At 37.9% G+C, this 27,505-nt stretch overlaps 1 protein-coding gene across 5 annotated transcripts in view; it reads left to right on the top strand.

Moving 5' to 3' along the window:
* Positions 1-27,505, top strand: part of ROBO1 (roundabout guidance receptor 1) — a 740,348-nt gene that overhangs the window by 678,462 nt on the left and 34,381 nt on the right. For all 5 annotated transcript variants that reach the window (XM_054202528.1, XM_054202509.1, XM_054202519.1 and 2 more), the window contains 10 exons: positions 48-219; positions 2,781-2,986; positions 4,404-4,485; positions 4,653-4,821; positions 4,922-5,088; positions 8,741-8,862; positions 11,302-11,533; positions 12,804-12,925; positions 16,422-16,593; positions 23,916-24,113. In XM_054202528.1, the coding sequence (XP_054058503.1) occupies positions 48-219; positions 2,781-2,986; positions 4,404-4,485; positions 4,653-4,821; positions 4,922-5,088; positions 8,741-8,862; positions 11,302-11,533; positions 12,804-12,925; positions 16,422-16,593; positions 23,916-24,113 (1,642 nt within the window). The remainder of the gene's footprint in view (positions 1-47; positions 220-2,780; positions 2,987-4,403; positions 4,486-4,652; positions 4,822-4,921; positions 5,089-8,740; positions 8,863-11,301; positions 11,534-12,803; positions 12,926-16,421; positions 16,594-23,915; positions 24,114-27,505) is intronic.

Here is a 27,505-nt window from a genome sequence, read left to right as displayed (position 1 = left end):
ATTTAACCCTTTTTTTTCCCCCCGCTTTCCTTCTCTACCTCTTGTAGAATCTGCTTTTCTCATACCAGCCCCCTCAGTCATCCAGCCGATTTTCAGTTTCCCAGACAGGAGACCTCACTATCACCAATGTCCAGAGATCTGATGTTGGGTACTATATCTGCCAGACTTTAAATGTTGCAGGAAGTATCATAACAAAAGCCTACTTGGAAGTTACTGATGGTAATGATTCCTTTATTTTAAAATTTCCAAATTTTTATTTTCATTTGAAAACAGCAGTGGAATGATATGACTCTACTTTGAAATCTGCTTTGTATAAATGTGGATTGTATGTGTCTTTGAACATAAAAATACTGTTTTGGCCATCTCTGTCAGGAGTTTAAAATGTTGGATATTGTGTAACACTATATCTACATTTTGTATTTAATAAGTATACTTCAGTTTATGGATTTTTGTCACATCTGTTAACTTATCTGGCCCTTTTTTAGCTTCCCCCACTAGACTTAGTTTTCTTTCAGATTGCTTGCTGCCTGGCACTTTGTCCCTATTATTGTGTGTATATTTACTTAGCATCTCCATTTAGCTTTTTTCCCCCGTTTTTTTTAATATTGTAGTATGGCAAGGAAAAAACCTCAACCCGGATGGAAGTCAGTAGAATAACATACCAATGAATATCATTATACATTCCTTTTTAGGAGCAGTTGGGAAAAAACTACAGGGAGCATGACTGCAAGCAGTAATATATGCTGATGTGAGGCCAATTTGCCAATTATCAGAAATACTTCATATTTTTAATAGCAAAGATACACAGGAAAAATAATAATGTTAGCACTTACGGAAAAAGTGGATAAGTGCAGTCCGTGGAGAGACTTTGAGGGGAGGGAAGCTATTGTCTGAGAAGAGTTTCCATGAACTAGGCCTTTTCCCTATAGAAAACATAGAAATAATGCAGCACTAGAAACATGCAGTGAACCTGGAGAATAAAATTGTTTATTTACACCCACCATATAGAGGTTGTTTGGAGGAATAGGACTGCATCCTTTCTGGCTTCTCACAAGTGGAAAGCCACATTTCTTAATCCACTTTTATACATTTTTCACTGGGGAGAAGGCCATGGCCAGGTCAGAAATAAATTTGAAAAAGAAAATTAAGAAAATCAGGAGTTTTTTCTATTAATGACCTATGCCAGCTGAACTTGGAAAAAAATCAAATTAATTTAAATATATTTCCTTTACTATGACTATATGTTCTGCATTGATCTGATGGGTAGTTGTTTTGTATAATATCTTGTGACAATATTTTGGTACTTGGACAAAAATAATTTGGTACTTTTATAAAAGCGAAGGTGGGATATGCAGAATGATACCCTGGTATTCGTGAAGGTAATAGAAGTTACCGTCAGCTTCAGTGACGCTTAAATTAGGCTTGGATTTCTGTGTCATTAGATTTCTGCCATAGAGCACAGATCGGTCAGCCTCTTACCATTGACAACTGCAAAACTCTTGACAAACTTGTCAAATACAAACTATAAGTGAGCTTCTTTTGACTGTCTCTGCAGAGAAAGGTACTAATGGCCTCGCAGTGCATTGCAGTTCATTGCAACAGGTTGGGACAAGAAGTAAAGGGTAAATTATGCATTTGAAAACACAGAGTGTCATTTGAACATGCAAATGAAATTACGGGAGCTGGAATTTAGCCCAAACAAGCAGTACTTAACACCCTGTCTGTTGTTACGAGAAGTAATTTAGAAATATCTGATGTTCACAAATTATCAGAACTTCAGGTTTATATTTCAGCTACCAAACCAGTTTTTAAATTACGTGAGCCCCCATGATAGTACTGAACAGATTTATGTCATTTAAACTTGTGGCTATTTTCAGATCATCAGTCCGTGTCATGTTGAATGGTACAGGTAGAGGAGGTCACTGAAACACAATAAGATAGCTTGTACCTCTTTTTTTGATTATCCTTTGGATAATGAAAAAAAAACTCACGTAGACTATCATTCTTTTTTCTGTTAATACTGAGACTGCTTTATACCTTTTTGTGCACAGTTATTAAATAACCCATCAATAACATTTAATTTTCATTGTGTGAAAGATGCATTGAAGTTGATGCAAACACACTGTAGGATTCTTTTTGTGACTTTGAAGTCATATTGACAGATCAAATCATCATAGAACTAAAACTCAGAAACTAGTGGAAAAATATTTCTTAAAAATTTTTAATATAGTCCTATTCATTAGCTTTGTGTTTACTTTACCTTGCTGCTAGGCATCTCCCAGTTAGGAAACAGCACCAAGATGAGTTGACGGTAGACAGATTTTTTTTAAGAAGTACATATTTGCCAGGTTATTCCCTGCCTGCCTACCTCCTTTTTCTCTGTCTTTAAATGCTGGAAGTATGAATTCTGTTGTACAGGCCTGCTACGTGGTGGAAGATGAACAAGAAGGTGAAATCTATGCCTTGCAAAGAACTTGGGAAGTCCTTTCTCACTACATTATCACTTTATAAAGTGATTTGGAGAATGCCTAGCAGATACCACTATGTAATATGTAATGCTTCTTTACTTTCTGAAAATACTGTGTTGTGTATTATTTTAAAATTCTGTAGTTCCGCATCATTATAATGCACCCTGCCCTGAATAATGCATACCTCCAACTTCAATTATTTGTTTAATTACCTTTAGTTTGTTTCAAAGCCTCAAGCAACTGCTGTTGCTTAGATGATTAGAAAATTGCTTCCAGTTGCAGAAATCTCTTTCCTGTTTTTTCTTCTGGCAGTGATTGCAGATCGACCTCCCCCTGTCATTCGGCAGGGTCCTGTGAATCAGACTGTAGCTGTAGATGGTACTTTAGTACTGAACTGCGTGGCCACAGGCACTTTAATGCCCACTATTCTCTGGAAAAAGGATGGGATCCTCGTTTCTACCCAGGACTCTCGCATCAAGCAGTTGGAGACAGGAGCATTACAGATCCGATACGCCAAGGTAGCTTGAACGGGCAAAAGGGTTTTCTTGTTGTTTGCTTCACTTTGTTATTTCACCTCCGGGCACTTTTGATGTAGTAAATCCTACGTTTAGAATTAATGGAATGTTAAATAAATGTATTAAAATATTTGATACTTCATGCTTTCAGATAGTTCATTCTTTATGCTTAACACCTTGGCTTATTCTGCCTAGGGCACATTATTTCATAAGCAAAAATGCTTTCAAGAGGTATTAATTAAGGGAATTATTTGGTACTTAAAACATGAAGGGGAAAGCAAAACTTGTATTTCAGTAAGACGAATCCTTAAATTATTTGGGCTTTAGCACTAATAGATTAAAATGATCTAATTATTTCAAATGTTTTTAAAGAAACCCTTTGTTTAGCACAGTGCAGTAATAGAGCCATTTACACAGCTTTTTCAAAACGGTTTTTAAATTCTAAACGTATTCACTCGGCAGTGTAAACATAGCTTAAAATGGTTAACCACCTGTCAAATACCTGGCTTCCTTATGGAATTATAGCAAGTACCTGATCAGTATTGCTGGTCATGCCTCACACACTGTAAAATGTTTTAAAATATTGTTAATTTTTAGCATACTGGCTATTCTCTGCTATCATTTTGGTGGTTTGAAATGTAGTAACTTTTTCAAATTGGGATGAATATATCACTTTACTATGTTCCCTAGAGTTGCCCTGTTACCAATTACAAGTTACAATGGCTTAAAATTTGAACCTCTGATTTTTGAGCACTTCCGTTCAGCTCATCTGCTGACTCTGGGACCTGAGGAGGATAGCATTTATTTTTGGGGAAAAAAAGAAACTCTTTTGAAATGCGATTAAGTCACATATGGACAAATAATCCAACATTCAGAACTGGATGAGAATAGCATATGGAGATTCTTTTTTGGGTCTGCTGTAGAGTGAAATTTATACTAACACAGGGAACCCCATATGCACAAGGCCCTGTGCAATATTTAAGCTTTGTTTTAAGGACGACATGCTCTCCAGTGCTGCAGCCCAGACAAATCCCTGGGCATTATTTAGGCAGAAGGTTGACAGTTGCATGGGGTCTTGTCATCTGAGTTCCTTCTCAGTTTATCTGTTAGGACCTCTGCAGAGCAAGGAATAAATGCTACAAGAATGGGCCTTCAGTTTGTTCATTACAGAATAGGTAACATTACATTAGAATGTGCAGCTTTTCCAGTTCTTTAATGAATGCTCAGAAATAAGTATCCATTTTTATTTTGCAGCACATGAAATCATAACTTCTAAGGGAAGAAGTTGCTGGTTCGAAGTTTTTGCAGCCTAATAACTTCTATCCATATTCATGGGGGAACACAGAGAGCTGTAATTACTTTTCTAGCCCACTGAGTGCCTGATTGTTTCAAATATTTGTTCTTCTCTTTTCCCACTCAGCTGGGCGACACTGGTCGGTACACCTGCATTGCTTCAACCCCAAGTGGCGAAGCTACATGGAGTGCATACATAGAGGTCCAAGGTAAATCAAGTAGGGTTTCTCTGCGTGGAGAAAATACCTAAAGGAAAATCCGAAATTGAAATGCAGAAGTTATCTGACTCTGTCATAAATTTCCAGTGCAGATGTGTACAGCACTTAGCTTACAGCTGCTTCCTGTCTACACTCAGCATTTCTCTCTCCTTTGTTAGAGTTTGGAGTCCCAGTGCAGCCACCGAGACCCACTGACCCAAACTTGATTCCTAGTGCTCCATCAAAACCCGAAGTTACAGATGTCAGCAGAAATACAGTAACATTGTCATGGCAACCTAATTTGAATTCAGGTGCAACGCCAACCTCTTACATAATTGAGGCCTTCAGGTATATGAGTCTCATGTGATCTTGCTGTACTTACGCTTATATATAATATGTTTTTAAAGAAGCACGTGCTGACCTGCTGTTGTGTGTGTTTTATCCTTAGCCATGCATCTGGTAGCAGCTGGCAAACTGTAGCTGAAAATGTGAAAACAGAGAGTTTTGCAGTTAAAGGGCTAAAACCTAATGCAATTTATCTGTTCCTTGTGAGGGCAGCTAATGCATACGGACTAAGTGACCCAAGCCAAATATCTGATCCAGTGAAAACTCAAGGTAAGCTTTTGATACTGAACGTTTCAGGTGTCCACAGTGGCTGTCACAGGTTGACTGAGCGATACCAGTTGCAGGAATTCCGGTAGCTTTCAACTGTCTGTCTATCCTGACTATAATATATACTAGATAGTAAAATACAGTGTTTAAACTTGCATCTCTCTATAACATAGACTCTGAAAGCTGCTTAGACAGCATATTGCATCGCCTAAGGGAACCCTAGTATCTCTTATTCAAAGATAGTTACATCTTGCAGAATAGCTCTTGTTAGCAACAGAAGTAATCTCTGATTTTTTAAGTTATCACACAAATCCTCCAATTCCATGGGAATATTGTTATTATTATGTCCAGTGAATCAAATGAGGCTTAAGGCTGAGACAGAGTGAGCAACAGCACGTAATCTAAGTTGGTTTCTGCTGCATTAGGAAAGAGAGAAGTTTAGAATTTGAAGGAATCGGGCATCATATGCCAGTAAAGAAGAGGTTTCGGCAAGATATTTAAAGTATTTCAATAGTAAAACTATTGAAAGTAAAATAATATAGGAGACAATGCTTACAGATAGCCAAGTGGAAGAAAAGGCTGAGTAGTAGTGGATGAAGGAGTCGTCTGCTGACCCCAGCTACGGCTGAAGTTCAGGTGTGGACTGAAACTGGCTATGTAAAATTCAAAATAACTTTGTGTCCACCGTAGAAAATAAATGATACTTATGATGGTGTACGGAGAATAGCAACTTTGCAGCCTGCTTTTTTCCAGTAGAAATAGCTATATTCTTAAGAAGGGAAAAACTGGACACACCATTTTTCAAAGTAAAAGTGATAGAAATCATCTTTCTTTTTCTGCTTTTTGTACTTACTAGAGAAATTCACCCATTGGCTTATTAAGAGTGCCTGTGTTCTATATTTGTTTCTGCGTTTGCATAAGTAAGTACATGTTTGTTTTTGAAAAGAAGCTCCTTAAAGGAAACAAAGCATTTTCCTTTGGTGACTTTTCATTTTTTCTGAAGTTGCTCTGAAAGCAAGTCTTCCTCACCTGCCCTGAGGAGTGAACAATTTCACTTTGCTGTCCTTTGTTATTATGCATTTCTCCTGACAGGTGACAATTTCAACGGATATATGTAGACAGCAGAGTCACAGCCACATGGAAAATAGGGATTGCACGGGTTCCTAAGTCTGTTACCAAGGAGAGATTTAGTAACCTGTTAGTGATTTCCGATTCCAGGGAATAGGGCAAGACTTGTTATGCAGACAGGCTGCAATGTTCTGCACGAGTCTGTTTTTCATGCAGTGTAGTTTCATTCCTGGAGATGAGATGAGGTGAGGTATCGGGTCTGAATGTCCCAAGTGAACTGATCACTGACCTGACTCTGATAAACAGCGAATGAGGCAGAGCGTTCTGTTCACTCAATAGAACTGAATGGTTTATAACGGCATGGAAAAGCTTCACTGGCCTCTGGGCATCTAGTAGAGCTGAAGACCTGAGAACCACACAAAGCCTGAGTGGAAATAACAACTGATAGATAAAATTGTCATTGATAGTAAGAAATGTAATCAAGTGCCAAGTTCTTCAAAGCAGTTCCACTCTTGGTCCAATACTGTTTCAGTTTTGTGTAAGTTGTAGTCCACCTAAGTAGTTTCAAAAATCTCCCAGTTCACTTTTTTCTTGAGGGTGGTGTAGTCTTGTCCTAAACTCATGTCCAGACCAGGAACCTAACCTACCTTCGTCTTTACACTTCACCAGTGTTAACAGCAACATGCTTAGCTGTTCTCACTGACAGTCCCTGTCTCGGAAACTTTGAGCTGAAACAAGAAAACACATGTATTGTTGTATAGCACAGATGTGCAAATGGCTGAGCCTATTAATAGTTTGATTCATATTGTTGATGACTCATCTTTTATGAGTAGCAAAGATAGAACTAATTATTCCACTGACTTTCCTGTTACATTCTAGGCAGGGTGATATTTAGGCAACTCTCCAAAGAGAAGCTTCTATCTTTAATGCTTTCACACTTTGCGGGGAGGGAAATACTCTGATAAATGGACTGTTTGCTGGAACATACTACATGTGGATACAGCAGTGACTCAGTGCAGGGTTTTTTGGTTTTGTTGTTATCAGTGTTCCTTGCTAAGAATCCACATTTGTCAGCCACTGACTGCACACTAAGCTCAGTTTGCTGCTTTAGCTTTGAAGAAATGCCATCTTCTTGTAAGTGTATTGAGGAAACTGTATGATAGAAGTTCAAAGTGTCATAGGCTTTGTATTCCCAAATGGGAACTATATTTCTGGAAAGAAATTTGTCTTCATGCCTTGTCCTAATTCAGTCTTACAGTGTTGTTTTTTTATTTAGACAAGACCAAAAGCTGAGAATATGACCACAATGCAAAAAGCATTCTTTACAACTGTTCCACTTGTGTTTAATAAGTGTCTTCTTTATCAGGATCAACTGCACTATCCAAACCTCAGCTTTCAAGATAGTCTACGCACCTACAGTGACTTATTACAGTAGTTGTAGTGGTACATAAATATATAGGCAAATTCTCTATACTCTCTCTTTGGCACTTCTTTTAAGCAGACAGGTATGGAAAATTCCAAAGTCTTCAGAGAACAAAACCCTTGAAGATTTCCTGATCTTGCATTGTCACTAGAGGAGATCAGTCAGGGAAGAAGTAGGCTGGAGCAAAGTGCATGTAGTGCATTACCCTGGATCTGCAATTAGATTAATTTTTTTTTAAAAAAAAAAAAAAAAGGAAAGGAAAAAAATTGACTATAAATACCTTTCATGAATTTCCCAGTCTGTGCTTTTTAGCCATAGTCAGCATGGTAGTTGTTTAAAACGAAGTGATCAAAGAGAGATCTATGAAATCAATATGGAAACTACGTTACTCTACTGCCCATGGTACATGTATAGTTTAGACACCCTATTAGTGACTGCTCTGTAAATTTTATACATGTCTGACAGTCATTCCATTTCAGTTAAGTATGCTTTTCAAGGGTTCTGCATGCAGAAAATATGTGTTTCCATTGTACCATTGCGTATTTTGAGAGGAATTTGTCCCTTCATGCGTATGAACAATTCTTTTAGCTATAAGATAGACCAAATGTCAGAAGAGCCAGACAGCACTCAGCTGTGCTCTGTCTCCTGTTTACAGAAGTCGCTTGACATCAGAGAAGTTGCAGCCACATGATTAATTTTTCTTTTTTTCATTTGTTACATTTATTTTGTAATTAAAAACAGCAAGTTTGCCCATTAATTTATCTGGAGATACAGCTTCTGCTTTTGCCGTTCTTTATAGGTTTCCTGGTCTCTTGGAATTTGCAATGGGTAATAGAATGTTTTCCCCTACCAGCAGGAAAGAATAAAGAGATGCTGCTGTAGTCATTTACCAAAGATATCCCCGAGTGTGGTTTTTCTTCTTATGCATCATTTTCTTCCTGTGTGTTGAAGAAAGTGCAGTGCATTGATTTGGTACTACCTAAGCATTGGTGATTTGCTCAGGAAAATGCTTCCTGTAGTTTTTTCTTACATAATTGGGAAGTACTTAGGCTAAGGTTTATTGGAGATTGCATCATATACCTTATGATATATTCATTTATATTTACATATTCTTATTTTAACAATCATATATACTAGTGAGAATGGAATCTTAAATTATTACAGATGTTCCACCAACAAGTCAAGGTGTGGATCACAAGCAGGTCCAGAGAGAACTAGGTGATGTGGTACTACATCTGCACAACCCTACTATCCTTTCTTCCTCCTCAATTGAAGTTCATTGGACTGTAAGTATAAATCTGTATCATGGAGGTGGTTATCTATACTGCTGAATTGTGCTGTTTGACTGCAGTGGAGTCACACTTTAAGAAGCTGTGTAGTTTGTATGCTTGCAAATTTTTTTCTCTGGAATGAGCGCTACTTGGGCTTTGCTTTCCTATTTCATTAAATTTGGTCCCATTTTCACTATTTTGCGTCTCCATAGAGAGTGCTGTTTACAGTATGGTGAGAGTTTCAGAGTCCTGCTCTGGAAGCTAAAGGACTGATCAAAGCCTTCTGAAGTCGTATCATTTGAAGCTTTTGCACTGCTTTCAGTAGGAAGTATGTCAGTCCCCTAATGAGACAACATGGGCACTTCCCTGTCTGTCACTTACCAGTGGAGAGAAATACTGCATAATTCTGTTTGAAAGTGTTACCTCTATCCTACATACCTACTGAGAAATACACCCAAGCCCACGTAGCCTCATCTGAACTTGCTCTTTCCCCTGGTGCTATGAGTACGCACAGTATGGGGAGAAGACAAGAGAAGAAAAGGGCAAATGGTTTTCAGATGTTGTGTTGATGATGCTCTGGTGGGAGGAAGCAGGAAGTTGGCTGCGTGGAGGATATAGCAGAGGAAATGAGAGAGCGAGGGCACAATACTGTGGGAGTCCTGAAGCAAGGGCAATGGGAACTTATGTGAAAAAGATTCAAGTAGGCTTACAAGGCTGAGGCCTCAGTGTGAGAAAGGATTAGAAATGGCTTACTGTGGGAGACATTTGGCAAATAAGAGGTAGAAATGAAGAGAAAGAACAACACGGGAAACTGCAAGTACCAAGCAATGGCATAAGATAATTCAAAAAAGAGCAGTTTTAAAATAGAATGCAGAATGAAGAAAAAAGGGGGGATAATTGTACTGCGTGCAGGAATAAATGCAAAGAGAGCGAGCTTTGAGGTCTTTTTAGGACTTCCATCTGAACATGTCAATATATTGGCAGGGACAGTGTAGGAGAGAGAGCACAGGGTGTAGCCCCTGCCATGCCATGGCAGAACATTTTGACAGGAACAAAAGGCATTTTGACTTTGTAGAAGAGCCCTAGCCCAATGGAGTCCTGGTCCATGACCAGGGCTCTTTGGGGCTGCAAGAGAACAAATAATACCTGCTGTGTTGCATGGTAATTACACTGTCACCTGCAGTATGGCCACCTGCGGCAGGCAATCTCCTGTTCTAACTAATAATGTTAAAACATCTTTGAGGTTCCTAGCACGATTTTGTTTGACCTTTACTTACAGAACAACCTTTTCCAGACAGGCAGTTTTTGTCAGTCTCTTGGGTGGCCTGTGGCTTCTCTGCAATTTCAAAAATAAGCATTACCTCAGTTTCAGCTAACACACGCATTCTTTATGTGATTATTAAAAATGAAATGTGTTGCTTTTTGGAGTAAAATTGCAAGAAAACAGGTTTTTTATATCACTGTGTGAGATTTTTGAAGACAGGGAAAATCTGATGTACTTTTAAAAAATTTGTTGTTGTTGTTATTGGACTTTCTTATTCATCAGAAATTGAAACCGGTAATTAAAAGGTAGCGAATGCTTCGCAAGAGATCACTTCTATAAGGTAGCTTTCTGTTTCAGGTATAGCCAAACGCATTAAGTCCCACCCTTGTTTATATTAAGATCTCTTTCTCCACACACATGATATAAAATGACCTCGGTCTAAAAAGTATTCAGGACCACTGAGTATCATTTTGATCTGCTTTTCTAAGTCTCCTCTGTGTTACCATACCAGAGTTTTATGAACCTCTTCCAAGCCCTCTCAAAACAGCCCTTTCCCGCCATCAGAGGAGGCTCCCGCAGAGCGTGTGGGCATGGAGGAGGTGCTTGGACAAACCTGGCCTCTGACAGAGCCCAGCCTAGTCACGGCGATGAAGACAGTGCCGGCCAGCTGCCCTTTCCATTCCCTTTCTCCAGAAGGAAGTAAGCAGGAAGCGGTGCTCATTTCATGGATTTTGGGAGGCTTCCACACCTCGGGAGAGCTGGCAGGCTCTCTCTTTGATCACTGCATTCATCACCCTGAGTTGTGGAGCTGTAGATCTCCTCGCCCTCCCCATTTTCCCCTGCCCTGCTGGGCAGATTCAGGTGGGCCTGTGCCGAGCTCCATCACTCCGCAGATGCAAAGGCTGTTCGTTTCACAGAGCTGGAGCATATTATACAACTCTGTTATCCTCCTTTAATGCCTTCATAAATCGACGGAAACCAGCGCAGTTCTACCAGCATTGAACAGATTAATGCACTTGTGAGTCAGGCCAGTAATTTGCTGTAATGCGAGGAGCCTTTATCTGCTTTGGCAGTATTGTTTACTTTGAACAAAATGAACGGATAGTCCAAGGACCGTGCATAGTGTCACATACATCATTCCTGGTTTGTATTTGTTAAAGGATGTGTTGTGTGTTCTGCTGTCTTGCCAGGTGGACCAGCAGTCCCAGTATATTCAAGGATATAAAATTCTGTACCGACCTACGCCAGCGTCCTATGGAGAGTCGGAGTGGTTAATCTTTGAAGTGAGGACTCCAACCAAAAACAGCGTTATCATTCCCGAGCTGAAGAAAGGTGTAAACTACGAAATCAAGGCCCGCCCTTTTTTTAATGAGTTTCAGGGAGCAGATAGTGAAGTGAAATTTGCAAAGACCCTGGAAGAAGGCAAGTAGGAGCCAGACTGTCTTCATCTTTCCTTTTTGAAGTAGTAGTCTGGCCTGCTTTCCTCTGATATGTTCATTATTTGATTTTGTTTGAAGTGCGTGCTGTTTGAGAACAGCAATCTGTGGCAGAGGAGGCTGTGTTGGACTGATCATTATGTGAATTGTTTGGTGACACAGAAGTAAATATTCAGAACCACGCGCGAGAGACAGAGAGAGAGGGATGTGCAATGATGCCCTCCAACACACAATGGGAAACGCGCTTTTTATCTTCACTGCAGTGTGCGCTCCTCCCTGCTGGGTTCATGGTCTGGTCACAAGTGACTTCTGTCAGATTCAAGCACTTGCTAATCGCTATCTTGAGTAGATAGCAGACACCACAGAAATCATCAAAGCGCTAGATAGCTGAGGGAATGGAAACCACGTTTTTAGAAGGCTTTTATATCTGGATCAATCAGTAAGACAAAATGAAAAGATGAATGAGGGCAACAGACACAGTGAACTAAATTATGTACTTCCATCTCATACGTGTGCTAAAAAGAGAAGGTTCATGAAGCTCTTCCTTTTGTTGCTGCTCAGGCATAATGAGTATGCAAGATGGCCAGTGCCTCTAAATAGGGATTTCAGTGCCTCTGTTGTGATGCGCAGCCTTTCCCCTTCTCTCTTCCCTCCCCAGTATAAACGCTGTGTAGCTCTGGTTTATTGCTGTGAGAGATTCAAAAGGTGTGCTTAACTGCATTCACGCCAAGCATCAGCTAAGCATCTAGTTTTTAGAGAGACTATTTAAAATGCAAACCAAAAATTAATATTATAAATGTGTTAATATTAACACGTTCTGTCCTGCTTTTAGTAAGTTTTGTATTACTCATTATTGTTTACACACTAGAGGAACTGAGATTTGGCATTCTATTGTGATCAATTTATAGACTTTATTGCTAAAAACTGTTGATCCTGGGTCAGATGATTTCAGACCATTGAGAAATTCAGTGCTTGAGACTGTGACGTTCAGATAATGGATATCTGAGTTTGGAGAGTCTGGTGATGAGTGTCACTCTTCCTTTCCTGCACAGCGAGACTGCAGCAGAACTCAGAAGCCTAGTTGCAGGTTCACATCACTTTTCTTCTGTATCATCTTGTGGGCAAGAGCTGCCCTCAGTGAAGGGTGGGGCATGAAAGATTGCATCTGTGCAGCCGAGAAAGCATCCTCCTTTTAAAAAAGCTCACTTCTGTGTGTGACAAACTTAACTGTTCAATCCTTCTTTCCAAACAAACAGCTCCTAGTGCTCCACCTCAGAGTGTTTCAGTAACTAAGAACGATGGGAACGGGACGGCAATTGTGGTCACCTGGCAGCCCCCCCCCGAGGACAACCAGAACGGGATGGTGCAAGAATATAAGGTACTGCTGGCATGTCTTGATCCCCTGGCAGAGGGGGAATATTGGCCGAATAGTGACAGTTTAGGTTGTTCATGGATGCTTGGCTCCATCTACTGGTTAGTCAAAGCAAATGAGGTAGAAAATCACTTATTTGAATCCAACTCCATATTTAGTAATTCTGTCTAGATGGTAGAAGGCAATTAAAACAGCCTCCATAAATCAAAGCAAAGGGTCAACACTCTTAATTAAAACAACTACCTTCTTGCCTTCATTATAACTTGAGAAATGCGCACACAAGTACAGAAGGAACCATACCTGTTTGAGAACCATTTTGTGACTCAAAGACATTGGTCAAAGTAGTAAATATAAACAGGCTTAATGAGTTGAAAAGCTCAGGGATAATAATTAACAGTGTTAAGATCTGAGGAAATTATGCGTAACTGGGTAGTTAAATGGAAAACTTCCAAGTAAAGAATGTGCTTGTATAATAAAAAATGTATTTAGTGTATAGAAATTTTTCGTATCTTTCACACAAACACAGTTCTCATTATGCTATTTAATTTTTAACAAATTGAAGTACATTATAAAATATTTACTATTTGGTGTTCGTTTAGCAACATGCTCTGTATTTATTTTCAGTTCAAATTGTTTTGAGATAATTTACGTAGTAAAGTAAATGAAGCTTATTATTCCTAAGCACTCTACAGACTTTTAAAATGTCCAGTTGTGGACATCAAGTAAGCTTTGTAGCCACGGAGAGGCAGGACCTTTGGTTTCAGTCTCCTGCAAATACGCATTATTGAGAGAATTTTTCAAATGAGAACGTGTTGGCTATTTTTCAGATTAAAACACTGTGCTATAGACATATATTCCTAGCCATCAAAACTACTCATTCTGCTAGTATTTTTTTTTTTTTTCTCCTCAGTAGAAATGGGAAAAGGGAAGAGATCGCTGAACTTCACGGTCAATTTACAATAATAAAATGCCTTTCAGAACCTGGTCAACTGGTAAAAAAAATCAATTTATGGCTTAGTTTCAGATATATAATGTGATTGGGAAAAAAAATACTTGCAAAGTTATTTTATTTAAAGACAGACCTTGAGCTGAAGAGGTGGAATTATTTCCATCAAGCAACTGCATCAGAGGAATGTTAAGGTTGTAAGGACAACCCAATAAAAGTCAGGAAATTCACATTTCCAAGGGGATACAATACCTAACATACCTCTTGGCATTCAGAGGTAATAGGCTACCAGGTGTAGGAGCAAGCATCTTGTAGTGCTTGTGTAGCACTAGATGGCACACTGGCATGTTTCACATCTGCGTTTATTGTGTAGATGCCATTATTTTCCTTTGTGCGTTACACCATGGATAGAAAACAGATACAATGAATATATATGTAATTGCTATTTAAGTTGCTATATGTAATTCATATTTTTGTCTAAAAAATCAATAAATGCAGAACCGGTGATTTAAGATTAAGAACTAATAACAAGAAAAAAACAAATAGAAGTCTTATAAAATTTTCTCTTTTTTCTTTCCTCTTTTTTTTCTGTCTCCTGTGTTTCCTCTCAGAAAAAAAGGTACACACATGTGGGGGAATTCTTTGTTTTCTCAGCAACTAGGATCTAAGGCAAGAGTGTACCTACTTTAATTAAAAGATAAAATAGATAGGAAGGAGGATACCATTTTAATTGAAGAAGTGTCAGCAGCACACACAAAAAGCTAGAAATTCAAATCACAGCAGAAGTCATTCCCGCTGTCCCTGGCATGAAGTTAGAAATGATCTTGTTAAACTAGTTCTTTCTTCACTTATGAGTCTATTATAATGTGAATTCCTCCTTCCTTCATAACATTCTAAAAGTTCGTTTTCAGTTGTCTATTTAGGAATACAATCAAATATAGCATGGCAAGTACTGAATAACCTGATCTTTAACCTAAAATTCTTATTTTGTGAATTTCTCCATGTATTTGAGCGCCTAAGAACAAAACATTTTTATTAATCAGTAGTGCAGAGTTACAAGTACATAATAAATTGTTTTTATTCTTTGCACATACACCATTGCACAAGGTGGCAGTAACAATTCCTGTGAAAACGATATAGGTCGAAATGTAGATTTAAATCTTTCGTTCCTCATTTTATCAAGTTCTTATTTACATAAGAGCATTTTCATGGACCATCATTTAGGATTTAAGAGCAATATTACTAATATTACTAATAATTATACTACTACTACTGACTGAAACAGTCTCTACTTAGTATCAGAATATAAAAAGGAGATTCTCTTCTCTTCATGTGCTCTGACCTGCTTTGCAGCAGCAATTATGTATATGCTGTGTTGGGATTCTATTTCAAAGGAGCTTAAAATACATTTCAGAGCCTCACAGTGTCCCACTAGTCTTGTTTCAGTCCTTGACATCCAGAGAAGGAAAAAGGGTCTCACAGCGTCCTGAAGGTGAAAGAAATTTTCCCGTGTCCAGATGGAATTGCACGAGAGATTAAGAGCAGCTTACTGGGTACTAAATCTTTTAGGAGCTCCCCACGTCAAAAGTAAAATATTCCCTCCTGTGTACAATCAGCACAAGTTCAGAAATGCTGCTTCTTTCAGGGACTTTGCTTCTTTACAGAAAACATATTGAATTTAACTAATTTAACTTTCTGGATAAATATTAATTGTAGAACAATACATTTGTGGAAAAGGAATAAAAAGGAAATCAACACAGCTTCACCATTTTTTTAGCACATCTAAATTAGTTGCAGCTTCCCTTTTAATAGCAGTTGGGAGTTCGACCATACTCTTACAAGCATTCACCATATCAATGGTGCAGGCCTAAAGAGATAAAAATATCTCATCATGTTGTTTCTCCCAATCATTTAATACTGCTGATGTAATTTATAAAGTGGTGAATTGAAGTCATCAGACGTGTGTCCTGATCTCAACCAAAAAATGAGATCTGGTATCATGCTGTTGTCTCACAATGGAAGATGGCATGTTACTCAATCCTTGCCTCTTGCTGCCATTTTTTAAAAAAAGGTAACGTTTGCATTCCAGCATGACATCAATTCTCTTGTGACGTCATGTGATGAAAGACTTGTCCTTGCACTTGGGTGAAGAAAGCCTTGCTTGATGAATGATTCCTGAAGAAGAGAATTGCAATTTCATTTAACTGAATGCTCTTTGTTGTTTATGTGAACAATTCTTGGCTTATGGAGCTTTCCTTATTTGTTCTGTTACTAATGCTTTTAGTTTTATTAGCACTGATGTCACTGGTTGAACTGTAAATGAATTACAGTAAACCCATCAAATAATTTCAGCAGTTGGAGCTGCTCTTTGGAACAAGTACCTTTTCAGTATTCATACGGTGCCTAAGACAGCAATCCATGACTGCAGATGTTAGAGTAGTGACAAATTCTAAATTTCTTTATCCAGCAGAAAGGAATGTGTCATCCTTCCTTCTACTTATCCTTTGGTCTTGAATTTTGAACATTTATACCTACCATACATTTACTTCCCTGCAGGTTTGGTGTCTTGGCAATGAAAGTCGATACCATATAAACAAGACAGTTGACGGTTCCACCTTTTCTGTAGTCATTCCTTCCCTAGTTCCTGGTATTCGATATAGCGTGGAAGTGGCAGCAAGTACGGGGGCAGGACCTGGAGTGAAAAGTGATCCCCAATTTATCCAATTAGGTAAGCCTGTTAGTAATCCTACTGATTGGTTTCGTTGATTTTTGTTTGTTTGTTTTCTCTTGTCTTTTATGGCACCAGAAATACTTTTAAGACAAGTGGAATAGATAGCGTTACTTGATCTCTCGAATAGCAGGATTTGGCTTTTCTGGTTTTAAACTTGCCTTAGAACTGCATTCTAAAGATGGGATTATAACAAGACAGGTTTTTTTTAATCTCCCAATTCAGCAGTGCTTTTTGGCTATTGATTTTTTTCAAAGTGAGTTTTCACACTTAAGACTGGTGTAATAAAACATGTACAGGAGTATGAATCACTCAGTGTTGGCTCACTTTTAGTTTAGGGATGTAATTTGTCTTGATTAGATTTTATCTTACTTTATTGAAGCAAAAAACCAAGAGCACGCTAAAATTAGGCACAATAAATATCAACTATGCGTGAAAGCTAGTAAATAACCCAAGTACAGGAAAAAGAGCCATACAGATGATTTACAATAATCTTGACCTCCTAACTTCATTTACACCTAACATCTTTGTCATCAGCACAGATCAGGGGCATTGCTCCTACATGTATCTGGGAGAAATGCATCTTTGCTGGTGGTTAGGTGAAGGTTATTTGCCTTAAATATTCATATGCTACTTTACCAGTATGCCTGTATCAAAATACTTTATCATTACAGCATATAATTGCGAAGGCAAACTCAGCATGTTACTTTGGACTTTATGTCCCGTCTGTCTCTGTATCATTAATAGATATTCCTTGTTATTTAACTTTCTTATTTAAAAATATGTGATTACTGCATGTGAAAACAAGGCTGAACAACTATTACATTCTCTGGAAAATTACATATACATTTCCTTGGCTATTAAGATGAAGGTCATCTTTAACTTATTTCACTTATACAAGCATGTGAATCCCAGTTACATTAATAGAGATTTTATGACAAAATTACACACAGTTTATATGATACTCTATTAATATGTGCAAAACCCCATAGTTATTTGTTGTATTGTTTTTTCCTACAGCCAGCTCCCATTCACAGCTTTCTACAACCAGCTTTCCAGTCAAAGTCAAGTTTGTTCTATATGGCTTAGATTTTGAAAAATTTAAATTAGTGAGTCTTATGAGTGTAAAATAATGGGGTAACCTCGATATTCAAAGCTAAAGACTTCATAACCACTTTTTTTTTCCTTTTCTCTGATGATAAGCAAATGCTAAATGAAGGTGAATTTTATAATGGAACTTAATCACTTTGGGGTTTTGTTAAGTGGAAAAAGAAACAAATGAGACTCTGTCAGGATAAGACTTTTGCCTGCTTTTGGGCCTTTACTGACACTAAGTTAGAAAACATGAAGCAATCGCACACCTCAGATGGTGTTCAAATGTGCAAGTCTGGTAGAGTCCATATATTTCCTTGGGGTCAGGGTTTCCTTTCATAGTCTGTGCTGCTTGCTTCTAATTAAGTGGCGTGGCCAAATCTACATATGGTGTAGCAAAAATCCCATAATTTGGTTGTTACATGGCAAAGACCTGGAGACGGGACTCTTGTGGAGAACCATGCCACTAGAAGCAGCACAAAGAAATACCTAGACAGTGCCGCAGTCCGTTTGGCAACTGCAGGAGGCTGCTGAAAATTACTACTTAAATTTAAGAGGAGTACCCTTTAGTAGCACAGATCACCCTACAATCATCAAGGCAGAAGAATGGCCGCAGTTTAACTAGCTCTACCCTGTGATACAAGTTCTCCTACAGCCCCCGCAAGGAATTGCATTCTTAGTTCTTGGATGTGCTCCCGGCGTGGGGGTGGAGCAGACACTGGAGTTTTCTGGTAGCTCTTCTGAAGAAAGAAAATTAATTTCTTGATGTCATCAATTGGCACTTTTCACCAGCAATAAATTACATGGTTACAGAGAGAGGGAAGGGAGGCCAGGGAGGGGGAGGAAAGAGGAGTAAGGATGCTACTTTTAGAAGGTTTGAGAGAGTGCTGACTCCTTGTATGTATGTGCTCTAGGAACTGCGTGTTTGCCACTGACAGCTTCAAGTTTCTACATTTCTGTCACTGATCCCAACTATTCCTTCACGAAACCTTTTTCTGATATCTGAATTAGTACAATCCTTACTTTTTTTTTTAATAATTAATTCATAATTCCATGTGTGGAAACAGCATGTACTATGTGATTTAGATACTCACTCTTTTTTTTTTTTTTTTTTTTTTTTTTAAAAACTTTTCGCTAAAATCAAACATCTGTTTCCTTACAATGTGTTTTTCTTACAAAAATATGAGACCAGGTTGTGGCTGGCTCTGGACCATCCAAAGAAGAGGGTTTTTTCCCCGGTGTAGCCTCCTCTCTTGCACCGCCACCTCCTCATTGAGTCTGCACGCTGTGAGGGGTGTTCCCAAGTTTGTGACTGTGAGAAATGCCCGGGCAGTTTCAGCCAGGTGTGTGACAGTTTGGGGGCCGGCTTCCAGAACAAGAGGGGAGGACAGGAGACATTGGATTCTCTGAGAGCTGAGGCGTGCAATCGCAGTCCCATGCATCAGCTGAGCCGTGATAACTGACCTTGTGCACGCACTTAACCTGTTACAAAGACAGGTACAAATTGTAAGCTCAAAGCTCTTTCATTTTCCATGTCTCAGCTGACATGAAGCAGTTCACTGAGCTGCGCTACCCCAGACTTTCCGTGTCACCAGGGACAAGCCAACAATATACTTGCTTGGTATTCAAAAATCACCTTTCGGTGTTTAAAATCATGAGATCAACTGAAAAATCCTGTGTCGTCTTAAAACACTCCCCTTGGAGCTTCTGAATTTTCCTCTTGCCTTTTGAATGACCTTTCAAAGCTTTCTGTGGAATTCCAAGGGCTGGAAAGCCATTTGTTTGTTTGTTTGTTTTAAAAGAAAGGTTAATATTTTACATAAAGAAAGACTGCAAAAGCTTTGGTGTTAAGGGAAAAAAAAATCATATTTCATAAGAGCTAGCCACAGCTCACTATACTGTGCTCATAATACTGTGGAGAAAAAATCACAGACTTTTGATAGAACTTTTTTTCTTGTCACGACATGTAACTTCAGGACATTGGTAATAAAGATGCTCCATACATAAAGGTGAGAATTATCACAAGAAATTATGTTTTGTTGATCTCTAGCCTAACTTTTGTACAGTGATGGGATACTAACTATGATAGCTTGGCAATATTGCCTACGTCTGTTGGCAAAAAGTAGTGAAATTGGAACATACTGCAACATATTTTACAGAGACTATCAGCTCTGAGAAGCCCCACAACTGCAGTTAATATTAGTCTGAAATGTGTAATTTGTATGAATATATGGTATGTAGTTATTTATTAAGAGATGTCTGCAAAATTATTATAAGTGTTGAGTGCATTATTCAACCAGTGGATGTCTCAAGCGTATGAAACACAAGAAAGTCTCATTGAATCTCTCTTTATTCTAATTGCTTCATTTAGGGGATGCAGTTTGTGAACTAGCTAGCATGCCTTCAGACATATTATTCTGTCAGCCTTTCGAGTACTTGTAGTGTGATAGTTGTAAGGGGGTTTTGTTGATATTTTTGTCTTGTGGCCTGCAAACGACTCAAAGAAAGTAATTATTTTTTTCTCTTACTGCAGACCCTTCCAAACCAGTTCAATGCTGTCTTCTCAAACTGTATGTTGTAAGGTTGAAGTGGAAAACCGATATTTTTTCAGTTTTGGAAACGTGTGTAGCTACAAAGGAGACAAAACAGTATATTCTTAACCTCGTTATATTTTAGCAAATAATTTTCAGATTGCATCATGCACATATATTTGAGGAAACACTCAGACATTATGTTTATTCCTGGTGTTTTGCAAGTTTTGAATTGCCAGAATTAGCAATGTCAACAAAAATTAGATCTTCGTACTTACTGTTTGTACATTTTGTATACTAAATGAGACAGGCATATGGAAAAGTACCATTCCATAGGTTGTACCTGGACACAGCAAAGTTAAGGTTGCCTGCACACCTGTGAACCTGGAATTTCCTGTCTTTTTTGAATCTTTGGCAGTCTTAATTGTATATTCATCTTTTATTTAACATTTAGCAACAAATGTTAGTTTTTACATTATTATTATTATTTATATGAATATTTAACAGTAGAGAATTAGAGGTCACGGTTCTTCTTGATGTAAATTCTAATTAGTTTTCACTGCAGTTTGAAACTTGGAGCTTCAAGACAGTCAAATCGAGTAGCTTGTGAGCAATAGCCATAGCAACATTATCTGTGATTAAAAAGAAGGCTCTTATCTTGGGGTAGAAGGAGGGATGAGTCACTGTGATAATATGCTGGTTTCAGGGAGTTGGGGGATCAGCCTGCTCCAACAACTCTGAGGCATTTTCAAGTACATTAAATGCTGCGGCTGCTGCTCTGGCAGTAAGATGTGCTTTGCCGTAGAATGTTTATGTTCACTTATTATTTTGGCACGTCTCCCCGAGGAGCGCAAGCAGGAACAGGAATGTTGATTATGAACTGTTTATATCTCAGTCAAAGCTTCCAGAAATTTCCTGGGATGAAGAAAAAGTACTTTTCTTTAGTTAAAGAGCTTTTTCTCCTGACTGATCCTTCAGGATCTCATAGGACTATTGTGGAGAGTGAAGTTGCCCTTTGCAAAGAAAGGCTTCCAAGATAATGTTCCTGGAAATTTTTAGAAATAAGGGGTTCACTAGATTTCATTTCCTTTGCTTTACGTTTAGCTTACTTTCTGGTTTTGAGTTATAACAGCAGCAGAACATGGGTCAAATGTAGTCTCTTGAAAGCCCTTCTATCTTCTTTTCTGTGATGCTGTTTATATGACCGCACAGGAACACATATGCATTTTTCTTTTCACCATGTGTGCAAATATATACCAGCTAATTTAATGTAATGTAATGCCTCTAACAGTCCATCCATGTACAACGTGCCACAAGCCTAGTTTCTTAAAAGCAAATATATTATTATGCTGCTCTTATGCTTGCAATGGCTAGCAAAATAACACCCTGAAATGAATCTCAATTAAAAATTAGAACAATAAATGTTCAAAGAGATTCTTCAGTATTTTGTAATCTTCAGACATGCATTGACTGAGCAATGCAAAATGTTTGTGTATATAGAAGTACTGTCTTTCTCTGTGGCTGAACTGCTGACATGTTTAAAAAACATTCTTATTTGGTTTTTGTGTTTGTCATTATTTTTTACCCCTGGATTTATTGTTTTAAATATATATATTTAAAGGATTAGAGAAAAAAATATTTATCATTCTTCTAAATTTATTCAAGACCATAGGTTCTCTGGAAATCTTTTGTTCTATTCCATTAAGATGTACAAGGTGGTGTAGCTGTTTAAAAATATAGAAATAGCAGGCTTACTCTCTTTTTGAAAAGAGACTGATGATGCAAGTTTTCATATCTTAATATGGCCTCAGCTGCAAAGAGACAAAAGATGAGATAGAGAGTGACAGATTTAATTCATTGGTCACAGTATACTTTATACATTTAAGCTCATCTGGCCACTTGTGTGGAACTTCACTTGGCTGTCTCCATAAAATCTGAAGCAACCCATCTTAACCTTGCACAAATAGGCATGAAATCTATAAACCCAGCAGACACAAAGGGTGTATTAGAAAGAAAAGAATGAGTCTGCCTGGTGAACTTTCAGCCTAGGCAGTGCACTTAGGATCACAGAAGATAAAGGGACCCGAAATATGAAATAAAATTTCCAATAAGGTAGTAATCAAAGGCGATGGTGATTCCTCAGCAAAATAGGTATTTGACATCGATGTCGCAAAAACTGAAATCTGGAATTCTTCACTGGAATAAACTGTGACTAATTTAACTATTTCACATTAAAAAAAGGTATCTTTTTCCAGAGGAGGTTTGTTATTTGCTGTGATTACATCTCCTGTTTGTATTGCGGTTTCTTACATTTTATTTAGGCTTACTTTGGAATAACGCAAGATATCTCATCATAAAAGTAAAAATATATTCACTGCTTAGTTCACAGGGAGAAGGTATCGTTCTTTAAGTAAATGGGTTTTCACTTATATAGTTTATATTAATAGAGTTAATAGCAGCACCTTTGTCCTTAAAACACTGATTCTCAATCTGATGCCATTACCCATAGTAAAAAGCAACTAACTGTTGCATTTACACAAGAGTAAAAATGGGTATTTCAAAGACCAAGCTGTGGAATGTGTAAAGCAATATCCGCTCTGAGTAAAGGTTTTGAATTCTTGCCCTCACCCTGTGCAGTAATGAAATTTCCAGTAAGAGCTCACTGTAGTGGTAAAAAATCAGGAAGGCAGTATTTTGTCTTTGAGTTGCTTCATTTCAGTTGGAAAGCATTGGTCACTAACTGAATATTCCCACTGATGCTCCTAGAAGGTTCTTGCAAAAGTTCAGTACAGAAAGAGCAGAAGAGACTGATTCTTACAGGTGCTTTCTCTAAAATAAAAAAAAAAAAAAAGTGTGTAGAAAAATACATCTTCTTTATTTTGATGTGGAATATTTACAGATAAACTGTTTTTGAAAAGGTCTACTTATTCAGTAATAATGAGGATGCGTTACTATTTTTACCAATTCATAACTATTTTTTTAGTTATCCTTTAGCTTTTTCATCCACGTTCTTTAGCTTTTTAATCCATGTTAAGGGGGCAGGGTTGGTTTTTTTGTACTTTTACTTCTTTACATCCTTTTAAATATTCAGTCTTTTTAATTGAGGTCAAAGTGAGAGACTGCAACGAGTACGTTAGACTGCGTATTAAAAGATTTAAGTAATCTGTCAGGAACTGCAAAATTAAAATGTTTCTCTCAATACCAACCTCACGTGAATGTACTTTGAATTTGTAATTCTTTCTGTGACTTTCAGTTATGAGAATGGATGTTTGGGTAGCTGACTTCTACCCGTTCGCAGAGCTCAAAGAACAGACTATGCATGTTTCATACTTGAGCTTTTACTTGCTGTGTTCTTTGATGACTTTCTGAATATTTTTCTGAAGCTGGTGTTGCTTTGCTAAAATAAAAATAAAATTTAAAAAATAGCAGTCCCCAAGTCTGAAATTTATGAGCCTAACCTTCTATTTGTATGCCTAGTGGACTGATTTTAGCAGGTTTCATAAACAAAAGTCAGTGAAGTTGGAGGTCTTGTATGGAAAACAAACCATTTCTATCTAGACCTGGAAAAAGAGATTTTGAAGAGCAGTCTTAAGGATTTTACCTTGAAAAACTGGACTGTCATTATGTCGGTTCTTTTCATCCTGCCTTTTACAGTTGCTCATTCAAATTAATTGGCTATTTTGGGTGTCTTTTTTTCAGATTCTCATGGAAACCCTGTGTCTTCAGAAGATCAAGTCAGTTTAGCCCAGCAGATTTCTGATGTAGTAAAGCAGCCTGCCTTTATTGCTGGAATTGGTGCAGCCTGTTGGATTATCCTTATGGTCTTCAGCATCTGGTTATATCGCCACAGGAAGAAGCGAAACGGACTCACTAGTACTTACGCTGGTATCAGAAAAGGTGCCGTATTATATATTTCAATCTGCTGGCTGCTGAATGCCTGTATGCTGGCTATTTACTGTATCATCAGTCTCTTGTCCCCCTAAGACTCGATGCAGGAATTATCCAATTACTGCAATACTTTCAGGAAGTGTGGATCAGGAATCAATGCAGAAAGCAGCAATATTTACATAAAGTGTTAAACTTGGCATTAAAGTATAAGCCTTTAGCAAAATACGTAGACTAGCTTTTCATACAGATACTCTTACAAATGAGAAATGTAAAGACGGATATAAGGCTGAGAGCTTCCAATACTTCCTTGCTACCTGACACCGTACCATCTGAAAAGGAGACAAGCGGATGGTAGTTCATTGTCTCTCATGTTCGGTCCTCTGCTTGCTGCTAAGAATACTAACAGTGGTGTACATTGCCGTAACGCTTTTGGTGTGTGTACTTGAATTTCCTTGTGTTCCGGGGGAATGTGGTGAAGTGGCTGTTTGCAAAAGCACAACAGTCAATAATACTTTCCAAGACTTTTTCATAAATGCTGTTGTGAGACCCTTCGTTGGGACTGAATTCTGGGGCTATGACATCTTGCATCTGCATTCGGTTAGAATGGCAGCAGTGGGACTAACTTAAAGCGCTCTTCGTTTTCACGTTATTGATACCTTTTATATCAGATTGTCAGTGGGTACGCAGTGTTTCACAGTATACTCTGTGACAAACGAAACTAGAATCTCTACTTGGAACATCTTCTGGAATGAAAACTTGATTTCTCCTGATTCAATAATCTTTTGATTAAACCCCAAAGTGAAAGCTGAATTCGATAAGCTACAGTTCTTTACATCTCAAAGCAGTACCTCATAGGCACTCATAGAGTGAGAACCATAAGTTCTGGAATTAATCAGAAAATGGGAGATCCTGCTTTTGAAGGAATAGAGTGAGATTTTTTTGATATTTAGCAATCAAAATATAGACCTAGGCTTAAAAGGTGCATACATCTTAATGCGTGAAAGGTGTCATGAGATTACGTTCTTTAGTCACTTCAAGAATGAATGTGTGATGGGCAAGCCAGATAGGCAAATGTAACACAAATGTTTTTAAACAGTGGCAGTGTGTTGCTATGAAAAAGAAGCAGTGCTAAAAATAGCGACCTAGTGAGTGGGAACGTGAAAATAGTTCTGGAGTGTTGCAGAGTTTCGGTGTCCTCCGTACTATTAAAGTATCGATGCTTGCAGTAGACTTGACACAGTGGTTGCAGCGGAGTTGTAACCACAGAAACTGGGGATGAATTTCACCTTTGTTTTTGTTCTGCTAGGATTTGGCAGATAAGACAGACCCCGACATACTGCTGCATTGGCCTGCGCTGTTTTGTTCTACTAATAGCATGCTGCCATACTGCCTTTCTACACTTCTATCAAACTAACATCACTATGCTTTCAGCAGTACCTATGATTAAGCAAAAGGCATACAATTTATCCTTAAAAATGGTTGCTTTAATGACATCAGCTATTGTTCAAAACAGCTGTGTTTTTCAATATCTGTAAAAATAACTTTTGTGTAATTCGGTGGGGATTTTAATGAAAATATACAGAAAAGTAGGGTCTGCATCTCCATTATCAAGTATTCTTCAAGAAAAAAAGCCGTCTTTAGTGAAATACACATTGCAAAGTAGTTTGCCACTCTGCAGTGCATCAAGTCATCACTGCAAGCCCAAACTTTCTTCACTCTTGCATTTATTTATTTATTTTTATATTTAGCTCCAGGCCTGACATCTGTTAAAATACTTCACTACTCCCACACATACATATTGTGCTAGCACTCTTACACACTCAGAAGAGTTTATTAATAGAAGCTCTGAGAATTAAGTTGTTCTTTCGTGTAGTAGCAATGATAAAGATTTCATTTAGTCGAACCTCTGTTCATCTGTTCCTCAGTTCCTTAAGAAACTAAACTCAGTTTAGTACTTAGCTCACAGAAGAGTAACGAGACCGTAGTTAAAGATTTTTTTTCATGTCCTTGTGATTGCAAATTAATTTGGAGACACTTGATTCTCTTTTGAATAGCTCTGGTTTAAATGCACCTTCTATTTTAATGAAAGCTTTTTACTATGGTTCTGTATTTTTGAATGTAGCTAAATTAAACTTGACTGTGTGAAAAGGCCTAGCTCAAAGAAAATACAATGGAATTCCCAAGATAAAGAGCTGTGCTACAAATGAAGCCTGAAATGGGCAAATGCTCTGAGTTTTTTCTTTTTTTTTTTTTTTGCTTAGTGTCATATCTCTGGAAATAAATTGGCTTGGTAAAAGTGAGGAAAAAACTATAGCATATCCTAAATTATAACAAGACACTCTGGAATCCCCCCCAAACTTCCGAGTTATTGTAAAAATTAGATTGAGCAGTTGTTCTATTAGCCAGAACCTTTTCTTTCTGTGCCAGGTTTGCTGATCAAATACTGCCTCAAAGCTACTTTTAGTGAATATTTTATTGTTTCTCTTGCATTTTTCTTTGCTGTCATTATATTGAAAAGGGCAATGTTAGCCTTTTTCCATCCGTCAGTGATAGAAAAACTATGCTGTCCTGTCAACAGGAGGGGGAGCATGTGCTAATAGGAAGAGCAGATGCTACTGCTCTGTATTTGGATTAGAGATCCTATTGATCCAAAGAGGATTTATAGTAGCTGCGAGAGTGAAGATTGTCAAGCAATGTCATTGTTCTGTTGTTAACCTTTCCCTCTTAAAGCCAAGGGTTGAAAGGTAGAAGGATGTTACATCTAGGGAGATCTTTCACCTTTTTTTTTTTGTGATTATTTAAGAAAGAAGGATAATGACTCTGTTTAGCAGTCTCGTTTATGAAAACAGAAATTAATTGCTACAGTAGATTTTAGTGCCTTTATTATAGTAAGAGTTGGTCCCATTCTTGATTCAGAGACAGTGAAACAGCAGTTCTCTTTGTTCCTTTATATGATTATTATTTCCTTACTGAATACTTAAGTGTGCCTATTAGTTCAGCGTAATGAGCATTTACTTAGTGAACTGCAGATAAGATTCAATAGGACCTTGATAAGGCTTTGTTAAGGAATTTGTCATTTTGCATTCTAAAATGATTAACAGTGTGGGGGTTTTGTTTCCACTAGGATTTTCAGAAAAACTTAGAATACCAAACTGAGGAGTATTTGAAAGGCTAAACCACAGTCGGGTCCCCTCAGGAGCACAATAGAATATCAAGCTTCTTTTTTTTCAGAATAGTATCTGCAGAGACAAGCTTCTTTCTGAATCGCAAATTTAATTTTATTTCTATATCAATGTGACTGAACTACTGGGTTAGTTATATACATTTGTTTTACGTTCAGCTGTCTGCTAGATTTATACTAATGTGGTATGTTTCCCTTTCTCTCTTCAGCTTAATAACCA

The sequence above is a fragment of the Rissa tridactyla genome, chromosome 1 (assembly GCF_028500815.1).
Source record: "Rissa tridactyla isolate bRisTri1 chromosome 1, bRisTri1.patW.cur.20221130, whole genome shotgun sequence".
Lineage (NCBI taxonomy): Eukaryota > Metazoa > Chordata > Aves > Charadriiformes > Laridae > Rissa > Rissa tridactyla.
This window is presented reverse-complemented; position numbering and strand designations above follow the sequence as displayed.